Genomic DNA, 24,008 nt, shown 5'->3' on the forward strand with positions numbered 1-24,008 from the left:
TGTGTTGGACCACAGAGTGAAGGAAAAGCAGCCAACAAGTGCTCAGCATATGTGGGAACTCCTTCAAGCATGTTGGGAAAGCATTCTAGAGCTCTTTGAGAGAATGCCAAGAGTGTGAAAAGCTGTCAAAAAAAAGGGTGTCTACTTTGAAGAATCTCAAATATAAAATATATTTCGATTTGTTTAACACTTTTTTTGGTTACTACATGATTCCATATGTGTTATTTCATAGTTTTGATGTCTTCACTATTATTCTACAATTTTGAAAATAGTACAAATAAAAACAGTGGAATGAGTAGGTGTGTCCAAATTTGTTACAGGTACTGTGTGTACACAATTAATCTAGACAAAGTGACAACATTGAAACAACCCACATGAAAAACATTTACGTAACTGAAAGGATTGATGCACATCTGGATCTGTCAGGTGCAGACGACCGTGAAGTACTACAGAGAGGTCAGAGACTAGCACAAGCCTTAGTCCTGCTCCTGTGTCATCACAGCAATGCCCACCTGGGCATGTCGGATGGTGCGTCCATGGAGCTTGTACCCATCATGCTTCACCACAGCAACGGTGCCAGGCTCCCATCCCTCAGCAGGAGTGTGGCACACTATCTCGTGCTGGTAAGGGTCGTATTTAGCCCCAACAGGGCTCATCTTCATAAGGCCGTGCTTTGTAAAGACCCCCTGCAGTCTGTCTTTGATCTGAGCAAGTCTCTGGTCCTCCTCCGCCTGCAGGTTTCCTGTCGTCTGCTTCAACAGGTCAGCTACCTCCACCAGGTCACGGCAGAAACTCTGGATCCCTGTAGGAGTGGAGCGGTAGGGAAGAGGGATTACAACTGGACAAAGTAGAAGGACCATACTCGGTACGGGTCTGAGATGTCAGGGTAGGAGAAAAAACAACATCTCACCAAACAGCTTGGCGTCTTGAACAAACTTCTGAGTTCTTCTTCGAACGTTGTCAGAATCAGCCATGACTCTTTTGTATCTTTCCTAGAATACAATACAGCTTCCGTGAAAATATATATATATATATATATATATATATATATATATATATATATATATATATATATAAATATTTATATATACACACAGATTCTGATGTTGACGCACTAAACAACATCTCAAACTCATTCCACAGAGGGCTGAGTGTCTGCGAATTTTTGCTCTTCCCTTGTGCTTGATTGATGAAATAAAGTCACTAATTAATAAGGAACTCTCCTCACCTGGTTGTCTAGGTCTTCATTGAAAGGAAAACCCCAAAACCTGCAGACACTAAGCCAGGGATCTTCAACTAGATTCAGCCGAGGGACACCAGTTGGGGGAACCCTGCACTAGGCCCTCCATGGAATGAGTTAGACACCCCTGAAACATTCACCCTAACTATGGTGCATTTCCCCTCCACTTTCCTCCTAAATTCGCATTAACGTCACCAACACTGCTGCGGTCATTCTCTGAGGCAATATGTTGTTCAAAGAGAGAGAGGACGCAGTAATGAGAGGAAAATCATACATCATTGGAAAAACAATATGATAAGGCCGACATTAAGCTTTTCATCTTCTAGGATGAATCATGAAAGGTGCTTGGCCACGTTTCAGTCAGTCCACCCCATTTATTACGCGAGAAAACGCAAAAAACCTGGCGCCTGTCGTCATTCCACGCAAAAAAATGCTGACCATCATGACGCTTGCTGCTTAAGGTTCTCTTTCCATCTGATTAAAGAGACGCAGTCCAGACAGACTCGGCCTTGTTATAGGAAACTTTCTGAAAGGACATGGAGAATTAGCAAACTCATACCCACCTAAAAGAACCTGTCAATCAAAGCCGCCTGCAGTGCATCTCACTCAGACATTAGCCAATTACATTTCTCCTTTTCCAAAAATGGATTAAAAACCTTATGCTACAGAAAGTATTTGAAGCTATCAAAAACAAGTCTACATTATAGTATAATGCTAAATAAATGTAGCCTATCATATAAACTGACAAGCAGAGTTAAGGGGGAGGTATAGAGACAGCTGTGATACAGGCTATTTGAAGATGAAATTGCCAACCATTACAAAAATAGAAAAGCATGCAACCTGTCCATAGCCCAACGATCAGCCGTTGATCCACAGCCCAACGATCAGCCGTTGATCCACAGCCCAACAATCAGCCGTTGATCCATAGCCCAACAATCAGCCGTTGATCCACAGCCCAACAATCAGCCGTTGATCCACAGCCCAACAATCAGCCGTTGATCCACAGCCCAACAATCAGCCGTTGATCCAGAGCCCAACAATCAGCCGTTGATCCACAGCCCAACGATCAGCCGTTGATCCACAGCCCAACGATCAGCCGTTGATCCACAGCCCAACGATCAGCCGTTGATCCACAGCCCAACAATCAGCCGTTGATCCACAGCCCAACGATCAGCCGTTGATCCACAGCCCAACAATCAGCCGTTGATCCACAGCCCAACGATCAGCCGTTGATCCACAGCCCAACAATCAGCCGTTGATCCACAGCCCAACAATCAGCCGTTGATCCACAGCCCAACGATCAGCCGTTGATCCACAGCCCAACAATCAGCCGTTGATCCACAGCCCAACGATCAGCCGTTGATCCACAGCCCAACGATCAGCCGTTGATCCACAGCCCAACGATCAGCCGTTGATCCACAGCCCAACGATCAGCCGTTGATCCACAGCCCAACGATCAGCCGTTGATCCACAGCCCAACGATCAGCCGTTGATCCACAGCACAGCCCAACGATCAGCCGTTGATCCACAGCCCAACGATCAGCCGTTGATCCACAGCCCAACAATCAGCCGTTGATCCACAGCCCAACGATCAGCCGTTGATCCACAGCCCAACGATCAGCCGTTGATCCATGTTTGTGAAGCAATGGGTGGTTATGTTGACACTACATTTTTAATTAGAGTAGAGTGCTTTATCTAAATCTGTGCAACCACTTATTGATAAGGGTCAAATCTGGCAGATATTTACTCGGCCTATAGCACAGATTCACTTTAGCAGACTATACAATATACACACACACACACACACACACACACAGTTGAAGTCGGAAGTTTACATACACCTTAGCCAAATACATTTAAACATAGTTTTTCACAATTCCTGACATTTAATTATAGTAAAAATGACATCTTAGGTCATTTAGAATCACCACTTTATTTTAAGAACGTAAAATGTCAGAATAATAGTGGAGAGAATGATTTATTTCAGCCTTTATTTCTTTCATCACATTCCCAGTGGGTCAGAAGTTTACATACACACAATTAGTATTTGGTAGCATTGCCTTTAAATTGTTTAACTTGGGTCAAACATTTCGGGTAGCCTTCCACAAGCTTCCCACAATAAGTTGGGTGAATTTTGGCCCATTCCTCCTGACAGAGCTGGTGTAACGGAGTCAGGTTGGTAGGCCTCCTTGCTCACACACGCTTTTTCAGTTCAGTCCACACATTTTCTATAGGATTGAGGTCAGGGCTTTGTGATGGCCACTCTAATACCTTGACTTTGTTGTCCTTAAGCCATTTTGCCACAACATTGAAAGTATGCTTGGGGTCATTGTCCATTTGGAAGACCTAACGAGTTTTAATGACTCCAACCTACGTGCATGTTAACTTCCGACTTCAACTGTAGTTAGAAACTTATTTCAAGCAATTTTTTAAAACTACATATAGGCTACCAGGCATAGAAGCATAGATCGATCCCCTTACTTGCTAGCATTGGCAATGAACTGGCGGGGAAGTTTGAATGGCGAGAACGCCGTGATCCCATTGGCTAAACTTGACACATTGCAAATGTAAAAAATTGGCAGAGAGAAATGTATTATTTTATTCACACAAAGAATCCACAGACCTGTCAGTGGCAGTGCGCGTTCTTTTGGTCAACAGCTTATTTTCGAATGCGAAAAGACGCAAAAATTCAACCTGTATAAATAATTGACAGATTGAGGCAGGACAATATTTTGCAATTGAACAACACCATAAACAAGACGTGCTCATATAAATATTTTTTACAGACTGAAAAAGAATGGACTTTGTGAGAAAGGGCCTCTCACCATTCAGGCTCTTACCGTGAGCTCCCTGACCTGCTCCTCCAGCTTGCTGGCTCTCATCTCCAGCAGTCTCACATTGGTCCCCGCATGGCTGGAGTCATCTGTGGTGTCATCACCATGGCAACCATCACCTGTTCCCCACTGCTTTGCTGCTGTGCTGTAGAGGCCAATCACGGCGCTGGAATGAAAAATATGGAAGAGAAGAGAAGAAATGTTCAGAATATCGGCCTCAATAGATTGTTTTACTTCGTGCCGTAATATTATTAGTAGCAATCAGGGCAAACCCGTAAAAACCCTTAATGTATGTTCCACCAAGTACATCGTGTGAAGGAATTAGCTGCTCAAACAATTTCCTGCTGAACAACATTTGACTCCTTAAAATCCTACTTAAATGTGGCTGAGCGCCAACATCCCACTTCTGTGGAATTTGTAACAGAGCTCAGGCTATAACCACTAACTAACTCAGGATCCCTTAATTCTTATTTCTTTGAGAGGAATGATAGTAAAATATTTTGACAGAGAGTGGGTGTAAACATAGACGTGTAAACTAGAGCAGTACCAATAAGTGCTTCATGCTTATCTAACACACTCTTATTCTAGTTCAAATAAACAGTTTAAAACAATAGATTCTAGATACAGGGATTGCCGTCTATGCAGTGCTATGAGAGGTGCTATGAGAGGTGCTATGAGAGGTGCTATGAGAGCTGCTATGAGAGGTGCTATGAGAGGTGCTATGAGAGCTGCTATGAGAGCTGCTATGAGAGCTGCTATGAGAGCTGCTATGAGAGGTGCTATGAGAGGTGCTATGAGAGGTGCTATGAGAGGCATGATGCTTCAACTCCATTGACTGGGAGACTGGAATTCAATCAACCCCACCACAGCAAGGTTTACAGTCTCTAGTTTACAAAGTATTGGCCTGGGCAAAACAAAGTAATTATCAGCTAGCTAGTTAGCGAGCTAAAATCAGTGGTAGCTAGCTAGTTAATGATAACAAGCTATCTAGTACTTAAACCAGTATCTGGGCAGAGGAGGAGACGATGAATATGACGAGTCTCGTGTCTAGCTCAGTTAGCTACCATTAATTTTGACAGACAGCACTGCAAGCATTATGTCATATTATGTTTTGTTACTCACCAAATATGGAGTTTCGCTGAGCAACTATAGTAATTTAGTGCGGTCACACCCAGTATGTACTAATTGGTACTATACAGACAACTGGTAACTAACAAAAAACGAGGTTGAATTATGATGTCACTGATCTTAAAATCAGAAAGTCGGTGCTTTAGAAAGATGCCCGAGTTTCTGACTTGGAATTCCGAGTTGGATGGACGGTCAAAGTGATTTTCCCCCAGTCTTTTCTGAGTTGCCAGTTGTCTTGAACACACCGAAGTTGGAGATTTCCGAGCTGTTTTAAAGCAGCAATAATATCAGCGGAAAAAAATCTGACATGATTGTACCACTGTAAATTGAGAAAACCAGACAGGAATTGTAACAGTTTCTTGTTGTATTTGTCACAATTTAGTCCTAATCGACTCAAAGTTCTGTCAAAGTCACCACACAATTTGTTGATGTTTAAAAATAAATAGTTTAAATGTAAGCCTAAAATATTATCAGGTTATTAGCCTACAACTTAGTGAAAATTACATTCGTTTTGGCTTACCTTTGACTGAAAGATGTCAGCCAGCTTGTTGGCCCTTTCCTCAACCCTTGCACCTGACTACGAGGGAGATTTCGGGAAGGTTGTGGTTGTTTTTACTTGATGATAACCCACTTATTGTGGTGACACAGGGAACATATCTGATTCAATATTTTTGCACTGGTTTCCTCACGTATAAAAGGGGTGTCTAATACTTTAGCAGACCATATATACAGTGCCTTGAGAAAGTATTCGGCCCCCTTGGAACTTTGCGACCTTTTGCCACATTTCAGGCTTCAAACATAAAGATATAAAACCGTATTTTTTTGTGAAGAATCAACAACAAGTGGGACACAATCATGAAGTGGAACGACATTTATTGGATATTTCAAACTTTTTTAACAAATCAAAAACTGAAAAATTGGGCGTGCAAAATTATTCAGCCCCTTTACTTTCAGTGCAGCAGACTCTCTCCAGAAGTTCAGTGAGGATCTCTGAATGATCCAATGTTGACCTAAATAACTAATGATGATAAATACAATCCACCTGTGTGTAATCAAGTCTCCGTATAAATGCACCTGCACTGTGATGGTCTCAGAGGTCCGTTAAAAGCGCAGAGAGCATCATGAAGAACAAGGAACACACCAGGTAGGTCCGAGATACTGCTGTGAAGAAGTTTAAAGCCGGATTTGGATACAAAAAGATTTCCCAAGCTTTAAACATCCCAAGGAGCACTGTGCAAGCGATAATGTTGAAATGGAAGGAGTATCAGACCACTGCAAATCTACCAAGACCTGGCCGTCCCTCTAAACTTTCAGCTCATACAAGGAGAAGACTGATCAGAGATGCAGCCAAGAGGCCCATGATCACTCTGGGTGAACTGCAGAGATCTACAGCTGAGGTGGGAGACTCTGTCCATAGGACAACAATCAGTCGTATATTGCACAAATCTGGCCTTTATGGAAGAGTGGCAAGAAGAAAGCCATTTCTTAAAGATATCCATAAAAAGTGTCATTTAAAGTTTGCCACAAGCCACCTGGGAGACACACCAAACATGTGGAAGAAGGTGCTCTGGTCAGATGAAACCAAAATTGAACTTTTTGTTAACAATTCAAAACGTTATGTTTGGTGTAAAAGCAACACAGCTCATCACCCTGAACACCATCCCCACTGTCAAACATGGTGGTGGCAGCATCATGGTTTGGGCCTGCTTTTCTTCAGCAGGGACAGGGAAGATGGTTAAAAATGATGGGAAGATGGATGGAGCCAAATACAGGACCATTCTGGAAGAAAACCTGATGGAGTCTGCAAAAGACCTGAGACTGGGACAGAGATTTGTCTTTCAACAAGACAATGATCCAAAACATAAAGCAAAATCTACAATGGAATGGTTCAAAAATAAACATATCCAGGTGTTAGAATGGCCAAGTCAAAGTCCAGACCTGAATCCAATCGAGAATCTGTGGAAAGAACTGAAAACTGCTGTTCACAAATGCTCTCCATCCAACCTCACTGAGCTCGAGCTGTTTTGCAAGGAGGAATGGGAAAAAATGTCAGTCTCTCAATGTGCAAAACTGATAGAGACATACCCCAAGCGACTTACAGCTGTAATCGCAGCAAAAGGTGGCGCTACAAAGTATTAACTTAAGGGGGCTGAATAATTTTGCACGCCCAATTTTTCAGTTTTTGATTTGTTAAAAAAGTTTTAAATATCCAATAAATGTCGTTCCACTTCATGATTGTGTCCCACTTGTTGTTGATTCTTCACAAAAAAATACAGTTTTATATCTTTATGTTTGAAGCCTGAAATGTGTCAAAAGGTCGCAAAGTTCAAGGGGGCCGAATACTTTCGCAAGGCACTGTACATCTGGCCCTTCCTTGGACACCAAACCTCCAAACGAGCATCAATGCCATAAAACACTCCTTCCGTGGCCTCCAACTGCTCTTAAATGCTAGTAAAACTAAATGCATGCTTTTCAACCGATCCGCCCTCCCGCCTGCCTAGCATCACTACTCTGGACGGTTCTGACTTAGAATATGTGTACAACTACAAATACCTGACCTGTAAACTCTCCTTCCAGGCTCATATTAAACATCTCCAATCCAAAATTAAATCTAGAATCGGACTCCTTCACTCACGCTGCCAAACAAACCTTCGTAAATCTGACTATCCTACAGATCCTCGACTTTGGCGATGTCATTTACAAAATAACCTCCAACACTACTCAGCAAACTGGATGCAGTCTATCACAGTGCCATCCATTTTGTCACCAAAGCCCCATATACCACCCACCACTGCGACCTGTATGCTCTCGTCGGCTGGCCCTCACTACATATTGGTTGCCAGACCCACTGGCTCCAGGTCATCTATAAGTCTCTGCTAGGTAAAGCTCCACCTTATCTCAGCACACTGGTCATCATAACAACACCCACCCGTAGCACGTGCTCCAGCAGGTATATATCTCACTGGTCATCCTCAAAGCCAACACCTCCTTTGGCTGCCTTTCCTTCCAACTTCTCTGCTGCCAATGACTGGAACGAATTTCAAAAATCGCTGAAGTTGGAGACACATCTCCCTCACTAATTTTAAACATCAGCTATCTGAGCTGCTAACCGATCGCTGCAGCTGTACACAGCCCATCTGTAAATAGCCCATCCAATCTACCCAACTCATCCCCCTAATGTTTTAATTTACTTTTTTGCACACCAGTATTTCTACATGCACATCATCTGCACATCTATCACTCCAGTGTTAATTTGCTAAATTGTAATTACTTCGCTACTATGGCCTATTTATTGCCTTATACCTCCTCACACCATTTGCACACAATGTATATAGACTTTTTTTCTATTGTGTTATTGACTGTACGTTTGTTTATTCCATGTGTTGTTTGTGCACTGCTTTGCTTTATCTTGGCCAGTTGTAAATGAGAACTTGTTCTCAATTGGCCTAGCTGGCTAAATAAAGGTGAAATAAAATAAAAAACAAATATGTGATTTGTTAGACAACACGGGGGACTTTCTGCCATTTGAGTTCATTGGTAAATTTCAGGGTAATATTACTCAGAGAGAATATGTGAAGGTTTACAAAGCAATTCCACTTCCTATACTTGGACTTATTAAGAACACTTTATTATGAGGTTGTTCCCACTTTCAAAGTTCACAAACGAATGACTTGAACCTTTTGGACAGAAGAAAAATTCAACAATAAATGGATGCAATTGGCAATTAATGAAGTCATTTTGGTGATAATAATTAAATATATTGCTATGGAAGTGACCAACCCATGCTATGGTCAAAAGCAACTATCTTTACCCTTAAATTGTCCAGTTATCCCAAAAGTTAAAGAAATTAATTTTAAAATAATATCTACCCCATTTATGATTTCTTGCACAAAAAGGTTCAATTTTGACAAAATGCCTTGTGTTTTTTGTTCCTCTGCCTCAGAATCTATAGAGCTTTTTATTTTCATGCCGCCATCCTAGTAAACTATGGATTGAAATTCATGGATGGTTGTGTATAAAATCTCAAAATGTACCTATGTTTACATTTGATGATGTTGAAAGGCATTATGCTTATCCTTGTAATTCCTTGTCCTTGTAAATCATTATTATTTTCTTAAACAGTATTATTCTCTGGTGTTTATTTCATTTTTCATTCTATTTACATGAATGTCCCTGTATTGATGTGTAATAATGGTATTATTGTTGGAGAAAAAAAATATATAAATCTATCTAGTTAGCGACAGCTAGCTGGCACGCGGCGTCACCAACGACTGCTGTGTACCGGAGTCCTCCTTAGGACTAGCTGGCTAAGCTAGCAAACAGTGTCCTCCGCTCCCGCCTACCGAACATCTTCCCTCAATGTCGCTAACAGAACTGCAGGAAAACATTGCCCCACAGGCGGAGGACACTACCAGTGTGTACTAGCTACTGTTGTCAACCCCCGCCTCTTCTTCTGTGGGGTTTATCGGATGTTGGCATCCAACGTTATGGTGCATTGCCACCATCTACAGTACTGTACGGAAGCGCCCCTGCCTCCAGCCCATGTACTGGAGTCATGGCTTACAAATGTACCAAAAGAAGTATAAAGATGGTTTCCTGCAGATGTAGGCTGGACAATAGAACGAGTCAAAATTCACCCAATGGCAAAAGAACATTGGCTAAGATGGAACACTAGCGCGAGCCCATAACAAATGAATGGAATCGAACGTTCTGTGTTGACTGGAGTGGCGCTTAAAATGTAATTTAGCCTGAATGGCACCAAAGAATATATCCCTGTTCTTAGGACAAAACTGAAAAATAACAATTTGTGAATAAAGTAAACATCCGCACCTCGATGGTACCAAGTGTGCTTATGTCTGCATAACGAGGACGTAGCAGGGAAAAATGGCAACCTTTGACTATTTCTGGTCTAGCGATGATGACAGCAGAGTACGCTGTCCAACCTTGTGCAATTAGAAAGAGGTGGTTATCTTGATTAAAATGGTGTCCGACTTGAAAAAGAAAATCGTAATATACACATTGCGAGATATTTGGCAAAATATACCAGCATGCCTCTCCATAGGAAAACAATACATATTGCGAGATATTTGGCAAAAATAGAGAGCCATACCTATATTTCCCTAAAGGAAACAACGGGACGACAGAGTTCCATGAGTCATTTTGTGTTGTTTACATTTTAACTACCAACGTGGGCAGGTCTCATTGCCAACAATAGCAAAGCAGGCATTGTGACGTAGTACAAATAGGCTGGAATAGAACGTTCGGAAGTGTTCAATAGAACGAACAGGAGCAGGCTGAAAAATGCCCTAAAATAAGGCATGTTTTCGTGATTACTTCAAAACCACGGACCAGCATGGGACATGTGATAATATTACGAAACTGGTCTAATCGGCTGATGAAATGAACTAGTTTTCATCAGGGAAAAAAAAGCATTGTTAAAAATGTCATGTGTCCAGCCTAGGATCGCCCCGAATTGCGGGCTTCAATAATCTGTAGACACAACTCCGCTACATCTCCATTTGTCTGATCACCACACCAAACGAGTACTTTGGGAAAACGGACCCCTCCCCCCTCCTTTTGTATATTCAAGGTCAGAATACGTGCTTAACTAGGGTCTGCATTCCCCCCTAGCTAACGTTAGCAAACGCAAAGCTAACTAGCTAACGCTGGCTAGTTTGCTGAAAGTGTTGTCTTTACTTTAACGTTTACATTTTAAATGGCTAGAGGAGGTGCTATATGTTGCTAATACTCACCTGCAATCATTCGACAAGAGGAGTTGTAATCTGCCGACGCAGTTCAGATTTTTTCGAGCCGAGAAAAAACAGCGTATAGCCATATTTTTTAGATTCCGTTAAAATTCACTGCAGCGGAAGTTTAGGCCAGCCAACTGGTCACTAGTTACCACAGCCACAAAATCACAAACCCCGCCTATTTCTACAATTTATTCATTTATATGTTAAATATACATTTATAAACACTGATAACTTTAAATGGAGACCAAAACATTCGTTTTCATACATTTTTACGATATTTTGGCTGTGCAATCTGGAGGAAACCCAGCCGTTCAAGTCTTCTTCCTCTTCTGTTAGGTTTTATGGCGGAGTGCAAACCCGAGGGTGCATTACCGCCACCTGCTGGATTGGGGTATGGTGGCGACTAGGTTCTTACTGTTTATATTCTAGTTAGGAAAAGTATTAACGCTTTGAGGATGTCTTCTTCAGACTGTAGGACATATAGGCTCTGGAGCGCTCCAGCATTTTCCCCTTTGCTGGTTAAATCTTGAGTCGACTGTTCATGTATACCTCAGTGGAGGTTGCCCTTGTCCTGCCTCTTCTTCTCTGGGGTTTATTGGCAGATTACACAACCTATAATATGTATTGCCACCAGCTACTGTAAAAGGGCAGTGAACTTGAAAAATAAAACATCCATTGTGGGAAAGATGACATACCACAAACACCAAAATAGACATCAAATACAAAACCCATCCCACTCTTTCAGTCCAAAACACATCCCTACACAGGCTCGGGAGCCTGCGAGCGTGGAACAGTATTCCTTGCAAGGCATCTGCTGTGAAGTCACGAATCCCCCAAAAAACTTTCACTCAGTGGTGCTAATTTTCTCAGATTTCTTCTCCGCTTGTGCCTTGTCCTGCCTCCTACAAAAGTGGTCTTTCCAACTGGTGGACTTCCAAGCACACAGGTAAACAAGTGTTAAAATGAATTGGGAAGTGTCATCCTCATCATTGTGTATAAGCTAATGACAGAGACACTAATCTTACAGAATACACATTTAAAATGGTTTTGTTAATATTTGATGGCCATGCATATATTATCTCTCTCTCTCTCTCTCTCGGATGAAAAAGAAAGACAAGATCAACAAACAGCTTTTAATGTACAATACAAATAACATAAAGTGCAAAAGTAATTAAAAGTAAAAAGGCTCATTACACTGAGAAACAGTCAGTGAATTACGTAATAAGGAAACGTCTTTGTTTAGTCATTAGTCTCACATTACAATAACTATTTGGTTTTATACAGGTGTTATTCTATCGGGGTTTTTTTTCTTCTTTCTGTCTGTTGTCCAGCTGCACCAAATTGTTAAATCAAGATCTGAAATAAGTGTTTCATATACATGATCAGTCGTTTCCTCTCCCTCTTTGACCAGCTTACTGTATGTGTTCTGAAGTTACTTTCATAGCGGATACAGCATAGAACTGTATTTCAGTATCTCCTTTAGGCTACTATTCCAACAACAAACTCACAATCGCTACGTTCTATTTCCCTTTATTATCCTTTCGTGCAGATATGTGCATCATTTGAGTATGCATATTCAACCTCTGCAAACCACTCAGCTCTCAACATCTCAAGTCCAGCCCTCTGATGTATTCACATGGAATCCCCATAACATATCCTCTTCCACAGTCTGAAGGAACAACAGTACCACATGCAACACAAGCGATTACTGAATCACAGAATGAACATTCAGCGTTTCCAAGTGAAATAGTGCTTTGAGTGAGGTTCTACAACAATTCCAAGAGATTCAGTGTCTCGTCTTCTCCAGTCACACGTTTCTCAGCTCAGCGAAGTGCAGTAAATGTTGAGCTCTCAAGAGGGGAGTGGAAAAGTTGAGAATGGAGTGCCTGCTTCACCCGCTCTCCCCTCTTTCAAATCAGCTCCAACATGTTCCAAGACCAGAATTAGACTGTCCATCTGCATGAGCATTGTCTTTCTAAGTCCCCTTCTTCGACTCCCATTCCTGAAAAACAGGACACTCATGTAGTGTTGGTACATAAAGTAAACATATGGGTCTGACATTGCTGTATGTTTGTGAGTCTGAACTCTGATTTCGTTACTGAACATTGAGACACAGTGCTACTTGAGAAAACAGGCACAGTTGAAGTCGGAAGTGTCTTTTATATTCGGAAGTGTCTTTTATACTGATAACAAGTTCAAACAGGTGCCATTAATACAGGTAACGAGTGGAAGACAGAAGAGCCTCTCAAAGAAGAAGTTACAGGTCTGTGAGAGCCAGAAATCTTGCTTGTTTGTAGGTGACCAAATACTTATTTTCCACCATAATTTGCAAATAAATTCATAAGAAATCCTACAATGTGATTTTCTGGATTTTTTTTCCATTTTTTCTGTCATAGTTGAAGTGTACCTATGATGAAAATTACAGGCCTCTCTCATCTTTTTAAGTGGGAGAACTTGCACAATTGGTGGCTGACTAAATACTTTTTTGCCCCACTGTAGATACTTTTGTACCTGTTTCCTCCAGCATCTTCACAAGGTCATTTGCTGTTGTTCTGGGATTGATTTGCACTTTTCACAGCAAAGTACGTTCATCTCTAGGGGACAGAACGTGTCTCCTTCCTGAGCGGTATGACGGCTGCGTGGTCCCATGGTGTTTATACTTGCGTACTATTGTTTGTACAGAGGAATGTGGTACCTTCAGGAGTTTGGAAATTGCTCTCAAGGATGAACCAGACTTGTGGAGGTCTACAATTGTTTTTCTGAGGTCTTTATTTTTTATTTTCCAATGATGTCAAGCAATGAGGCACTGAGGTTGAAGGTAGGCCTTGAAATACATCCACAGGTACACCTACAATTGACTCAAATTATGTCAATTAGCCTATCAGAAGCTTCTAAAGCCATGACATCATTTTCTGGAATTTTCCAAGCTGTTTAAAGGCACAGTCAACTTAGTGTATGTAAACTTCTGACCCACTGGAATTGTGATACAGTGAATTATAAGTGAAATAATCTGTAAACAATATTACTTGTGTCATGCACAAAGTAGATGTCCTAACTGACTTGCAAAAACAACAGTTTGTTAATTAACAAAAAATTTGTCGAGTGGTTGAAAAACAAGTTTTAATGGACTCCAACCTAAGTGTATGTAAACTTCCGACTTCAACTGTACATCAGGTCAATGGGTGCCTTGGATCTTGTTTAATGACTGTCTACCTTGGCTTTCTGCATGACATTCCCTCTGCTAGATGCATAGATGGATAGGGGACGCTTCCGCATCTCAGCAGCACAGTTTACTGGCATGGATGCCTCGCTGTATAGATGATCAACTTTACTGATCTGGACCTGGACAAAGTTGAGAATATCTGGGTAAAAACTCTAAAAGACAATAAAACATGGTCTGAAATTCAAACAGTTGTTTGTGATGTAGTAGGAGATAAAGCAGCCAGGCACCTTTCTGGGGGGTTTGCTCTCTGTGGGCGGGCCCAGCACCCCTCCAGCCAGCGACTTCTTTAGATTCTCCTTCACCTCAGTGAGACGCAGCTCCAGGTCCACCCGCTCCCCCTCCTTCCCCCTGCAGTTCTCCTCCAGCTGGGCAAAACGCTTCTCCAGCTGCTTCTGCTGCTTACCTGACCACAGTCACAAACACACATTCATTTGTTCGGTTATATGGCGCCTCAATAAGTCTGAGTGAAGAATTCCTATTCTGTGGCCAAGCTGTAGGTGGCGCCAGTAATCTACACACAAAAAAACATGCTCTCTCTTTTAAAAGGATGGTCAATACAAGACTGTGTTTTATTGTCTTACCTGTAGCGTCCTTCAGTTGTTCCTTCACCTCTTTCCTCTCATTGCGTAATACAAGCAGGGCATTTTTGAGGACCTCTCGCTTCTTCTCCATCTCGTCTTTCTCCTTCAGGTACCTCCTGGCATCGCCCTCTGCTCGTGTTTTACCATACTTCCCTGATATATGCTGATTCGCATCTAAGGCAGACAAACAACGAAAATACATTCTGAGTGGTCACATTTGTAAATAATATAGGTTTATTCCAGGCATACTCTGAAAAGATGGGGTCATGTCCAATTCCTCCCTCTCTTCCCAGCATAACACACAGTCTTGGCTGACCTTCTGGAGACTTACTGGAGCAGTGTCTCTTTGTGGTGACTAGGGAGTCCAACTTCTCAGTCTCTCTGCTGCTAGAGAAAGAAGAGTGGTGTTTCACCTGATCTCCTGGTCTGGGCACCTGCTCCTCTGGCTGCTGTGGAGGGAAGAGCAGGAAAGGGTAAGGTAGAGCAGGAAAGGGTAAGGTAGAGCAGGAAAGGGTAAGGTAGAGCAGGAAAGGGTAAGGTAGAGCAGGAAAGGATAAGGTAGAGCAGGAAAGGATAAGATAGGGCAGGAAAGGGTAAGGTAGAGCAGGAAAGGATAAGGTAGAGCAGGAAAGGATAAGGTAGGGCAGGAAAGGGTAAGGTAGAGCAGGAAAGGGTAAGGTAGAGCAGGAAAGGGTAAGGTAGGACAGGAAAGGGTAAGGTAGAGCAGGAAAGGGTAAGGTAGGGCAGGAAAGGGTAAGGTAGAGCAGGAAAGGATAAGGTAGAGCAGGAAAGGGTAAGGTAGGGCAGGAAAGGGTAAGGTAGGGCAGGAAAGGGTAAGGTAGAGCAGGAAAGGGTAAGGTAGGGCAGGAAAGGGTAAGGTAGGGCAGGAAAGGGTAAGGTAGAGCAGGAAAGGGTAAGGTAGGGCAGGAAAGGGTAAGGTAGAGCAGGAAAGGGTAAGGTAGAGCAGGAAAGGGTAAGGTAGGGCAGGAAAGGGTAAGGTAGGGCAGGAAAGGGTAAGGTAGAGCAGGAAAGGGTAAGGTAGAGCAGGAAAGGGTAAGGTAGAGCAGGAAAGGGTAAGGTAGAGCAGGAAAGGGTAAGGTAGAGCAGGAAAGGGTAAGGTAGAGCAGGAAAGGGTAAGGAAGAGCAGGAAAGGGTAAGGTAGAGCAGGAAAGGGAAGTCCAGGGTAGAGCAGGCCATGGCAGAGCAGAGAAGGGAAGAGGAAGGAGATAGAGATGAGGGAGGAGAGAGTAATACAACAGATGAACTCTCACTAATGTGTGGTATGTAATGTGTGGTATTGCAAAACGTACTGTTTGAGAAACTAGACCACAAGTTAAATAAACTAACCACTTCAAGTTGAGTAAAGTGGAATTTCAGTGATGTATCACAAAGTATTACAGTCAAATAGCGAAAGCTGGATTTAGACACATTTTGGGAAGTAAAGAAAAGCCTTGACACACAGTTGGATATGATTCATATTTCCCCTCAGAGAGTCATGAGTTTTCCCAAACACGTCAGGGCTGTGTGAGATCTCTGTACTCTGTACTTTTCCCCCTCGCATGACCCTCCTCTTGGACTGTAAAGTAAATGTACCCCCCATAGAATTAACTCAAAAATAACAATAACTGTAGCGACCGTGTGTTTAAAAATGTGGATATCGACTTTGCCACTTCACCAGGCTTTTGTGGTACAGTCAATTTCCACGCAGGACTACGGGCCAGAAGATTCACCGACCACCACCGATGAGCTCCCCCTCCCTGCCTGTTTCAGTATTCAACAATCAGAGTTGTCTGCAGACAATGATTTTCAACATTTGGATGCCATATCTACAATTATATAGAACACACGCAACACATTTTCCACCAACAGGTTTCTGTGCCAATGCACCACACAACCAATAAACAGAGCACACAGTCTTCGGTTTCCGTTTTCAACAACATAATACATTGACATAATCTATCTGGACAAACAGAAAATACATCCCTCCCTACCTTGTAGGTTTACCCAGTATCGAAGGCTTGACAATCTCAGAATGTCATTAAACATTTGTGTTTTGTAACAGATTTCTCTTTCCATTCATCAATTGGCCACTAAACAGTTTGGATTGATTTTAGTTGTCAGTTTAAAAAATAAATATATACACAACAAAATTTTTTTAAGAGACCGGGATTGTATTTCCATTGTGGTCTCTATTTTTTTAATTTACATAAATATGTAACAGGATTCAAATAGACATCCTTGTTGGTATGAGTTGCCGTAATTAAGCAGACAGGTTATTTATATGTATGTGTAGTAGTGAAGCCACCTGCTGAATTATTTGTGCAACTGCATCTGTGCATATTTGTATGTATGATCACGCAGGATCCAGTCAATGAGTTCAACTTTTGATGGAGATTTCATGACGGATTTGCAGATGCTCTGAAGTGTACACATTGTGTTGTGTGTGTCTGCAGAATAAACTGTGAAAGAGAACAGCACTGAGTCTCAAGGTCAATGCGGATGATCTCACCATGTGTGGTTCCCACTGTGAAGCATGGAGGAAGTGGTGTGGGGGTGCTTTGCTGGTGACACTGTCTGTGATTTATTTAGAATTCAAGGCACACTTAACCAGCATGGCTACCACAGCATTCTGATGCGATACGCCATCCCATCTGGTTTGAGCTTAGCGGGACTATCATTTGTTTTTCAACAGGACAATGACCAAACACACCTCCAGGCTGTGTAAAAGCTATTTTACCAAGAAGGAGAGTGCTGCATCAGATGACCCGGCCTCCACAATCACCTGGCCTCCACAATCACCCGGCCTCCACAATCACCCGGTCTCCACAATCACCCGGCCTCCACAATCACCCGACCCCCACAATCAACCGGCCTCCACAATCACCCGGCCTCCACAATCACCCGGCCTCCACAATCACCCGAACCCCACAATCACCTGACCCCCACAATCACCCGGCCTCCACAATCACTCGGCCTCCACAATCACCCGGCCTCCACAATCACCTGACCTCCACAATCACCCGACCTCCACAATCACCCGACCTCCACAATCACCCGACCTCAACCCAACTGAGATGTTTTGGGATGAGTTGGACCACAGAGTGAAGGCAAAGGGTGGCTACTTTGAAGAATCTAAAATATATTTTGATTTGTTAAACACTTTTTTTTGGTTACTACATGATTCCATATGTGTTATTTCATAGTTTTGATGTCTTCACTATTATTCCACAATGTAGAAAATAGTACATATGTAGAAAAACCCTTGAATGAGTAGGTGTGTCCAAACGTTTGACTGGTACTGTATAAATAAAGGAAGAGAAGCATAGGCCTAACACCAGAGAGATAGAGAGACAGTGGTGGAAAAGTACTTGACTTTCAATCAAGTATGACAATCAACATACCTTAGAAAATGACTCAAGTGAAAGTATTTGGTTTTAAATAGTATCAAAAGTAAATATAATTGCTAAAATATACTTAAGTGTCAAAAGTAAATATAATTGCTAAAATATACTTAAGTGTCAAAAGTAAAAGTATGAATCATTTCAATTCCTTATATTAAGCAAATCAGACGGCACCATATTCTTGTTTTTTTATTAGCCAGCGGTAACACCCCGACATAATTTACAAACGAAGCATGTGTGTTTAGTGAGTCGGCCAGATCTGAGGCAGTAGGGATGACCAGGGATGTTCTCTTGATAAGTGTGTGAATTGGACCATTGTCCTGTCCTGCTAAGCATTCAAAATGTAACGAGTACATTTCGTTTTCAGAAAATGTATGGAGTAAAAGAAAAACATTATAAATGGTAAAGTAATATAAATAGAATATAAATAGTAAAATACAGATACCCCTAAAAACTACTTAAGTAGTATTTTTACTTAAGTACTTTACACTACTGAAGACATATGCCGGTGGCATGCTACGACACCGACGTGCTACGACGCCGACGTGCTACGACACCGACGTGCTACGACACCGACGTGCTACGACACCGACGTGCTACGACACCGACGTGCTACGACACCGACGTGCTACGACACCGACATGCTACGACACCGACATGCTACGACACCGACATGCTACGACACCGACATGCTACGACACCGACATGCTACGACACCGACATGCTACGACACCGACATGCTACGACACCGACATGCATTTCCTTAATGTCAGATGGCTACTGCATCTGCTATACAGAAGGAGGGTAATTTGTTCATTTTCCATCTGAATATTTTGTGTAAAGATAAGCATTATATTATAGGAGTAACTCTGGTAAGGCTGAAACAGACTGTTGGAGTCAGTTGGAGCGTCAGGGCGCACTGCCTTCATAGCATAGGCATGTAGTAGCTAAAGCTTAATAATAGCCATAGCAAACCTTCAGAAACATTTCTAAACTTTAGTGTAATATCAAAAGTCAGTCAAGTCGTTGTTAATAGTGAAAATACGAGCAGAAGAACGAATGTGAACCAGGGGGGGGGGGGGGGGACACACACTACCCTCCTGTGCACAATAAAGAAAAACATACAACCCTCCCCTACTTTGGACCACCCCTCCCCCAGTACATTTCGAGCTGTCCCACACACAACTCAGAGTTCCGATGAGCTACTTTCAGAGCACATCCCTGGAGTGTCGTCTATACCCTCCCACATACCCACAGAGGAGCCTATCGGCCATCAGCAGGCCTTCAGAATGCTGTAGAATTAAAATACCTTTGACTCCTACTCCCTGATTCTGTGGAGAGATATGGGAGTATATAGGAACAGATAATTCATCAACTGGATCTTTAGGATTCCATCTACAGTTATGGGTGTGAAACACAGAGCTGGGGATTCCTTAGATGTGAATCTCAACCGAAGGAAGCCTGGGTTTTTGCTACAGTTCAGAGGTTGCTGGTATACTGCTGTCTCATGCTCTCAGCCAATAGGGTTTGGTTAACCTGTTTTTCTTGAACTGTGGTTTCTTTCCCACAAAAAAAAATAAAAAAAAATAAGGGTGTGGAGCTTTCCCACTTTGTAAAATGAAATGAAAGTTTGTCATTATGATGTGTCAACAAGTTAAAACATGTTTAGTATTCGTATCTCCTCACCAGTATGCTCTCATAAGGAACCTCGTCATACGTTCTGGAGTCTGTCGAGGCGCTGCTGGAGGAGGTAGCCCATCTATGGGACAGGAAGAGGCTAGCATTGTGATGTCATAACAACACCACACTGTGCAGACAGACCCTGGTAGAATTGTCAAACTACCGGTGGTAAAATGTTGGTACCCTGATGAAAACCTCCAAATAGTCAAACCGATTCAGCAATTCAAAAGAGACAAGCATTTATCCCCATGACCATCTGGCATTATAAATGTACTCCCCTTAAAATATAAAGCCCTTTAAGCATTTGGAAATGACCCCAGCCTCAGACTCACAGGAAGGAGTGTCTTGCTGCGTCTGTGATGCTAGTGATGGTGTCCACGTCTACATAGTCGTAGTGCAAAGCCTCAGGGCTTGTGGCACAGCCAGACTCTGCCAGCAGAACCCCCAGCCAGCGGCCCATCTCTTCTGAACAGCTGGCCTGTTGGACAGACAGACACTTACATCAATCACCACATGATCCCAAAGGGGACTAGAACCCACGAGACAGACCGGAGAGACTGGTCAAGGGACAGGGGACATTGGGCTACATATACACGCACAAACATACCTCCAAGGCAGCCACCTCGTTGCCTCCTTGCAGGATGCGGAAGGCGAAGGGGTGCTTGGGCCCTACTCCAGGTATGACCTCAGCCCCATGGAGGACCACAGCTCTTACGTGAGTACCCAGGTCGCCCCGGTCTTTGTGAAGGTACAGTGTTCCACTCCTCACACAGCACCATCTCTCCCTCCAACACTGGCTCAGCAGTAGATTTAGGTAACCTGAGGACAGGAACACATCAATACTTTCCAGAAAAAAAGGTAATTACACGGAGCAGTAGAGATGAAAATAACAGCTTTTAAAAGGTGGGAAGCCAACAGACAAGCAGCAACATAGTAAATACCAGAGACTGTGGGATGAACATGTCATATATGACGTGGATGGCCTCCCGAGTGGTGCCGTGGTCTAAGGCATTTATCACAGTGCTAGCTGTGCCACCAGAGATTCTGGGTTCGAGTCCAGTCTCTGTCGCAGCCGGCCGCGACCGGGAGACCCATGGGGCGGCGCACAATTGGCCCACCGTCGTCCTGGTTAGGGGATGGTTTGGCCGGCAGGGATGTCCTTGTCCCATCGTGCACTAGCGACTCCTGTGACGGGCCGAGCACAGTGCACGCTGACACGGTCGCCAGGTGTACACATTGGTGCGGTTGGCTTCCAGCTTAAGTGGGCATTGTGTCAAGAAGCAGTGTGGCTTGGTTGGGTTGTGTTTCGGAGGACTCACGGCTCTTGACCTTCGCCTCTCCCAAGTCCGTACGGGAGTTGCAGTGATGAGACAAGACTCCAATTGGATACCACGAAATTGGGGAGAAAAAGGGGTTAAAAAAAATATACATATGTATGACATGGATGCGGGGTGCTCACCACAGCGGGGGTTGTCGTCATGGTGATAGGAGGACGGAGCGTCTCCTGGGAGAGGAGGCTTCTTCTTAGAGAAACTGATGATCCTGGTGATCTTCCGTCCAGCCGCTCTGCTCATAGACCCCGTCAGCTCTGAAAACGCCCCCCTCTTCCCCTTCCCTAAAACAGAAACACACCGGCGTCAGCAGAGTCGTTTACAGAAGTAATTTACTAGATCATTTATTGTGTGTCTGAAAGGGCCTGTTTTAGTTAGTCATTTACTGGAGGCTCATGTTCCAATGTGGCACACTGTATTGGCAATCGAACAATGTAGGCAAATGTAGTTCAGTGCTTCTAAAAATATTGTTTTGGGATCTGTCGCCCCGGTTCGCTACCTCTCTGCCTTGTGTACGTATGTCCTATGATGTCATTGTGAGACAAAGGCAGGAAGAGGGCAGGAAGGATGGTTCTGCTCCGGGCCACACTTCCTCTGTCTTTTATCTGCTTTAGGTAAAACATCCAAACTTTGACCCCTTCTTCTGACTCAGTAATATAGATCACTCTACTCTCTCCTTCCCTATGTTTTCCTCTGTCTTAAGGTTGGCAAAGCCACTGTGCCTCAGTTTAAAAAGGGTTCTAGAATGTAACAAAATGGCGTATCTAAAAGTGCTCTTTAGAATCTCAGAATGCAGACTAGTAAAACACAAAGCTACAGTAGAACAGCAGAAACCAGACACCCAGGGAAGTTAAGGTATGTTGAGGCAGATTGGGGCCTAACCTTCACAGTTGTCACGGAGCTGACCAGAGGGCAGGTTGTCACCTGTGGCCACGCTGTCAGAGTCAGAGGTGTGCTTGTCAACCAACACTACAGTGTGCTTGTCAGCTCCTAGTAACTAGAAAGAAGAGAGGGGGCGAAATTAGGTTAGTGGGGACACACACACACGTAGCAATGAGAAAGATTTCCAGCTAGGACACACACACACGTAGCAATGAGAAAGATTTCCAGCTAGGACACACACACACACACACACACACACACACGCACACACACACACACGTAGCAATGAGAAAGATTTCCAGCTAGGACATACACACTGTGTATGTGCCTCTGTCCACAGCCATACATTTAGGCTATAATAGAATGGCTCTGTTTTCCTCTATGTGGAGTTTCAGTTGCTGATTACTAGACTATTCACAGTCAGCTGTTTTTAACAGTCAGAAGGCAGCATTAGAGCATCAACCCCTCCTCTGATTGAGTGTTGACATGGAGTAAACACACTATCAATGAACTGATACAAGTACATTAGAAGGTGTGTGTGTGTGTGGGGGGGGGGGGGGGTCAAACAGGGTGGACGTCTGTCCTGTCTGGTTATTTACTGAACTGCTTTCATTCTGTCTGGTTATTTCCTGAACTGCTTTCATTCTGTCTGGTTATTTCCTGAACTGCTTTCATTCTGTCTGGTTATTTCCTGAACTGCTTTCATTCTGTCTGGTTATTTCCTGAACTGCTTTCATTCTGTCTGGTTATTTCCTGAACTGCTTTCATTCTGTCTGGTTATTTCCTGAACTGCTTTCATTCTGTCTGGTTATTTCCTGAACTGCTTTCATTCTGTCTGGTTATTTCCTGAACTGCTTTCATTCTGTCTGGTTATTTCTTGAACTGCTTTCATTCTGTCTGGTTATTTCCTGAACTGCTTTCATTCTGTCTGGTTATTTACTGAACTGCTTTCATTCTGTCTGGTTATTTACTGCACTGCTTTCATTCTGTCTGGTTATTTACTGCACTGCTTTCATTCTGTCTGGTTATTTACTGCAGCATGGTTATGTGCAGTATGTGAAACATAGCTTGTGAAAACACCAGTCCCAGGTTGTCTGAGTCAGTTGGAGTGAAACAGGATAAGGGGCCCATAGGGTCTGTGCAGTGCAGACACAGAAGGCTGTGTTGGGTTACAGGACTATAGACTGAGTATGGTATCTAGCAGGGTTACTAAGGGGAGACCCACCTTGTCCAGCTCCATCTTCCTCTGGATCATAGGAGAGGATGAGCCCTCTAATCCTTCACTGCTGGTGGCTTGACTGGCCACCTCCCGGATCACCTTGAGCCATCGTTCCGCCTGCTCCTTGCTCTGGACAGCCAGAACCAAGGCCTCTCCACCAGGCAGGGAGAAACGCAGCTCGTGCTTCTTGCGGCGCGCCTCTTTGGGAATGTAGATGACGTTACACAGGTTCAGCGGCAGCTCAATGTGTGGGCTTCTGTCTTTAATGCTCTTGTAGCACTGCAGAGGAACACACGGATAAACTGTTGTTCATTTTATTTTTATATTACAACTGACTTTAAAATACTTTACTGCAGATCACTCCTAATATCTAAATTAGATCAGGCCTGCTGTGTAATAAACCTACAATAATGAACACGGACTGCAAGAAAAGGCCCTACCTGTAATCTGTTGTCACGGACGACCGTCAACTGTTTGGCCCATTGGCCGAAGCGTTTCTTGCGCAGCAAAAAGGCACAGATACGACAGTCCTTCATGGGGCCCACAGAGTTCTCCTCTGACTGCCACCTCTGACTAGTCCGGTCCTGGCCCTTCGCCTCCTCATCCTCCTCATCATACGATTCATAGGAGCTGCTCAGCGCGTCTGAATCAGCGTCTGGAGAACAACCAACGATAACAGATAAGGTGGTTCCTCCTCCCCTCGAAACATACAGATGTAGTAGCATCAAGTACACAT

General features: G+C 43.3%; 2 protein-coding genes across 20 annotated transcripts in view; both read right to left on the reverse strand.

Moving 5' to 3' along the window:
* grpel2 (GrpE-like 2, mitochondrial) lies at positions 1-11,309 on the reverse strand. Its single transcript, XM_021617564.2, has 4 exons — positions 10,956-11,309; positions 4,081-4,240; positions 911-992; positions 1-802 (listed from the first exon to the last, which is right to left on the reverse strand). The coding sequence occupies exons 1-4, from the start codon at positions 11,036-11,038 to the stop codon at positions 477-479; spliced, it is 651 nt and encodes a 216-aa protein (XP_021473239.2). The 5' UTR covers positions 11,039-11,309; the 3' UTR covers positions 1-476.
* Positions 11,310-12,073: 764 nt separating this feature from the next.
* afap1l1b (actin filament associated protein 1-like 1b) overlaps positions 12,074-24,008 on the reverse strand; it is a 37,382-nt gene continuing 25,447 nt past the window's right edge. For 16 of the 19 annotated variants that reach the window (XM_036989659.1, XM_036989660.1, XM_036989661.1 and 13 more), the window contains 12 exons: positions 23,713-23,927; positions 23,279-23,551; positions 22,054-22,168; positions 21,300-21,455; positions 20,448-20,659; positions 20,173-20,318; positions 19,847-19,919; positions 15,076-15,208; positions 14,760-14,933; positions 14,406-14,581; positions 14,169-14,297; positions 12,074-12,957 (listed from right to left, as the gene is read on the reverse strand). In XM_036989659.1, the coding sequence (XP_036845554.1) occupies positions 12,931-12,957; positions 14,169-14,297; positions 14,406-14,581; positions 14,760-14,933; positions 15,076-15,208; positions 19,847-19,919; positions 20,173-20,318; positions 20,448-20,659; positions 21,300-21,455; positions 22,054-22,168; positions 23,279-23,551; positions 23,713-23,927 (1,829 nt within the window). In that variant the 3' untranslated portion in view covers positions 12,074-12,930. The remainder of the gene's footprint in view (positions 12,958-14,168; positions 14,298-14,405; positions 14,582-14,759; positions 14,934-15,075; positions 15,209-19,846; positions 19,920-20,172; positions 20,319-20,447; positions 20,660-21,299; positions 21,456-22,053; positions 22,169-23,278; positions 23,552-23,712; positions 23,928-24,008) is intronic. The other 3 variants (XM_036989652.1, XM_036989654.1, XM_036989653.1) reach the window with 3 other exon arrangements.

Source organism: Oncorhynchus mykiss, chromosome 10, assembly GCF_013265735.2.
Source record: "Oncorhynchus mykiss isolate Arlee chromosome 10, USDA_OmykA_1.1, whole genome shotgun sequence".
NCBI lineage: Eukaryota > Metazoa > Chordata > Actinopteri > Salmoniformes > Salmonidae > Oncorhynchus > Oncorhynchus mykiss.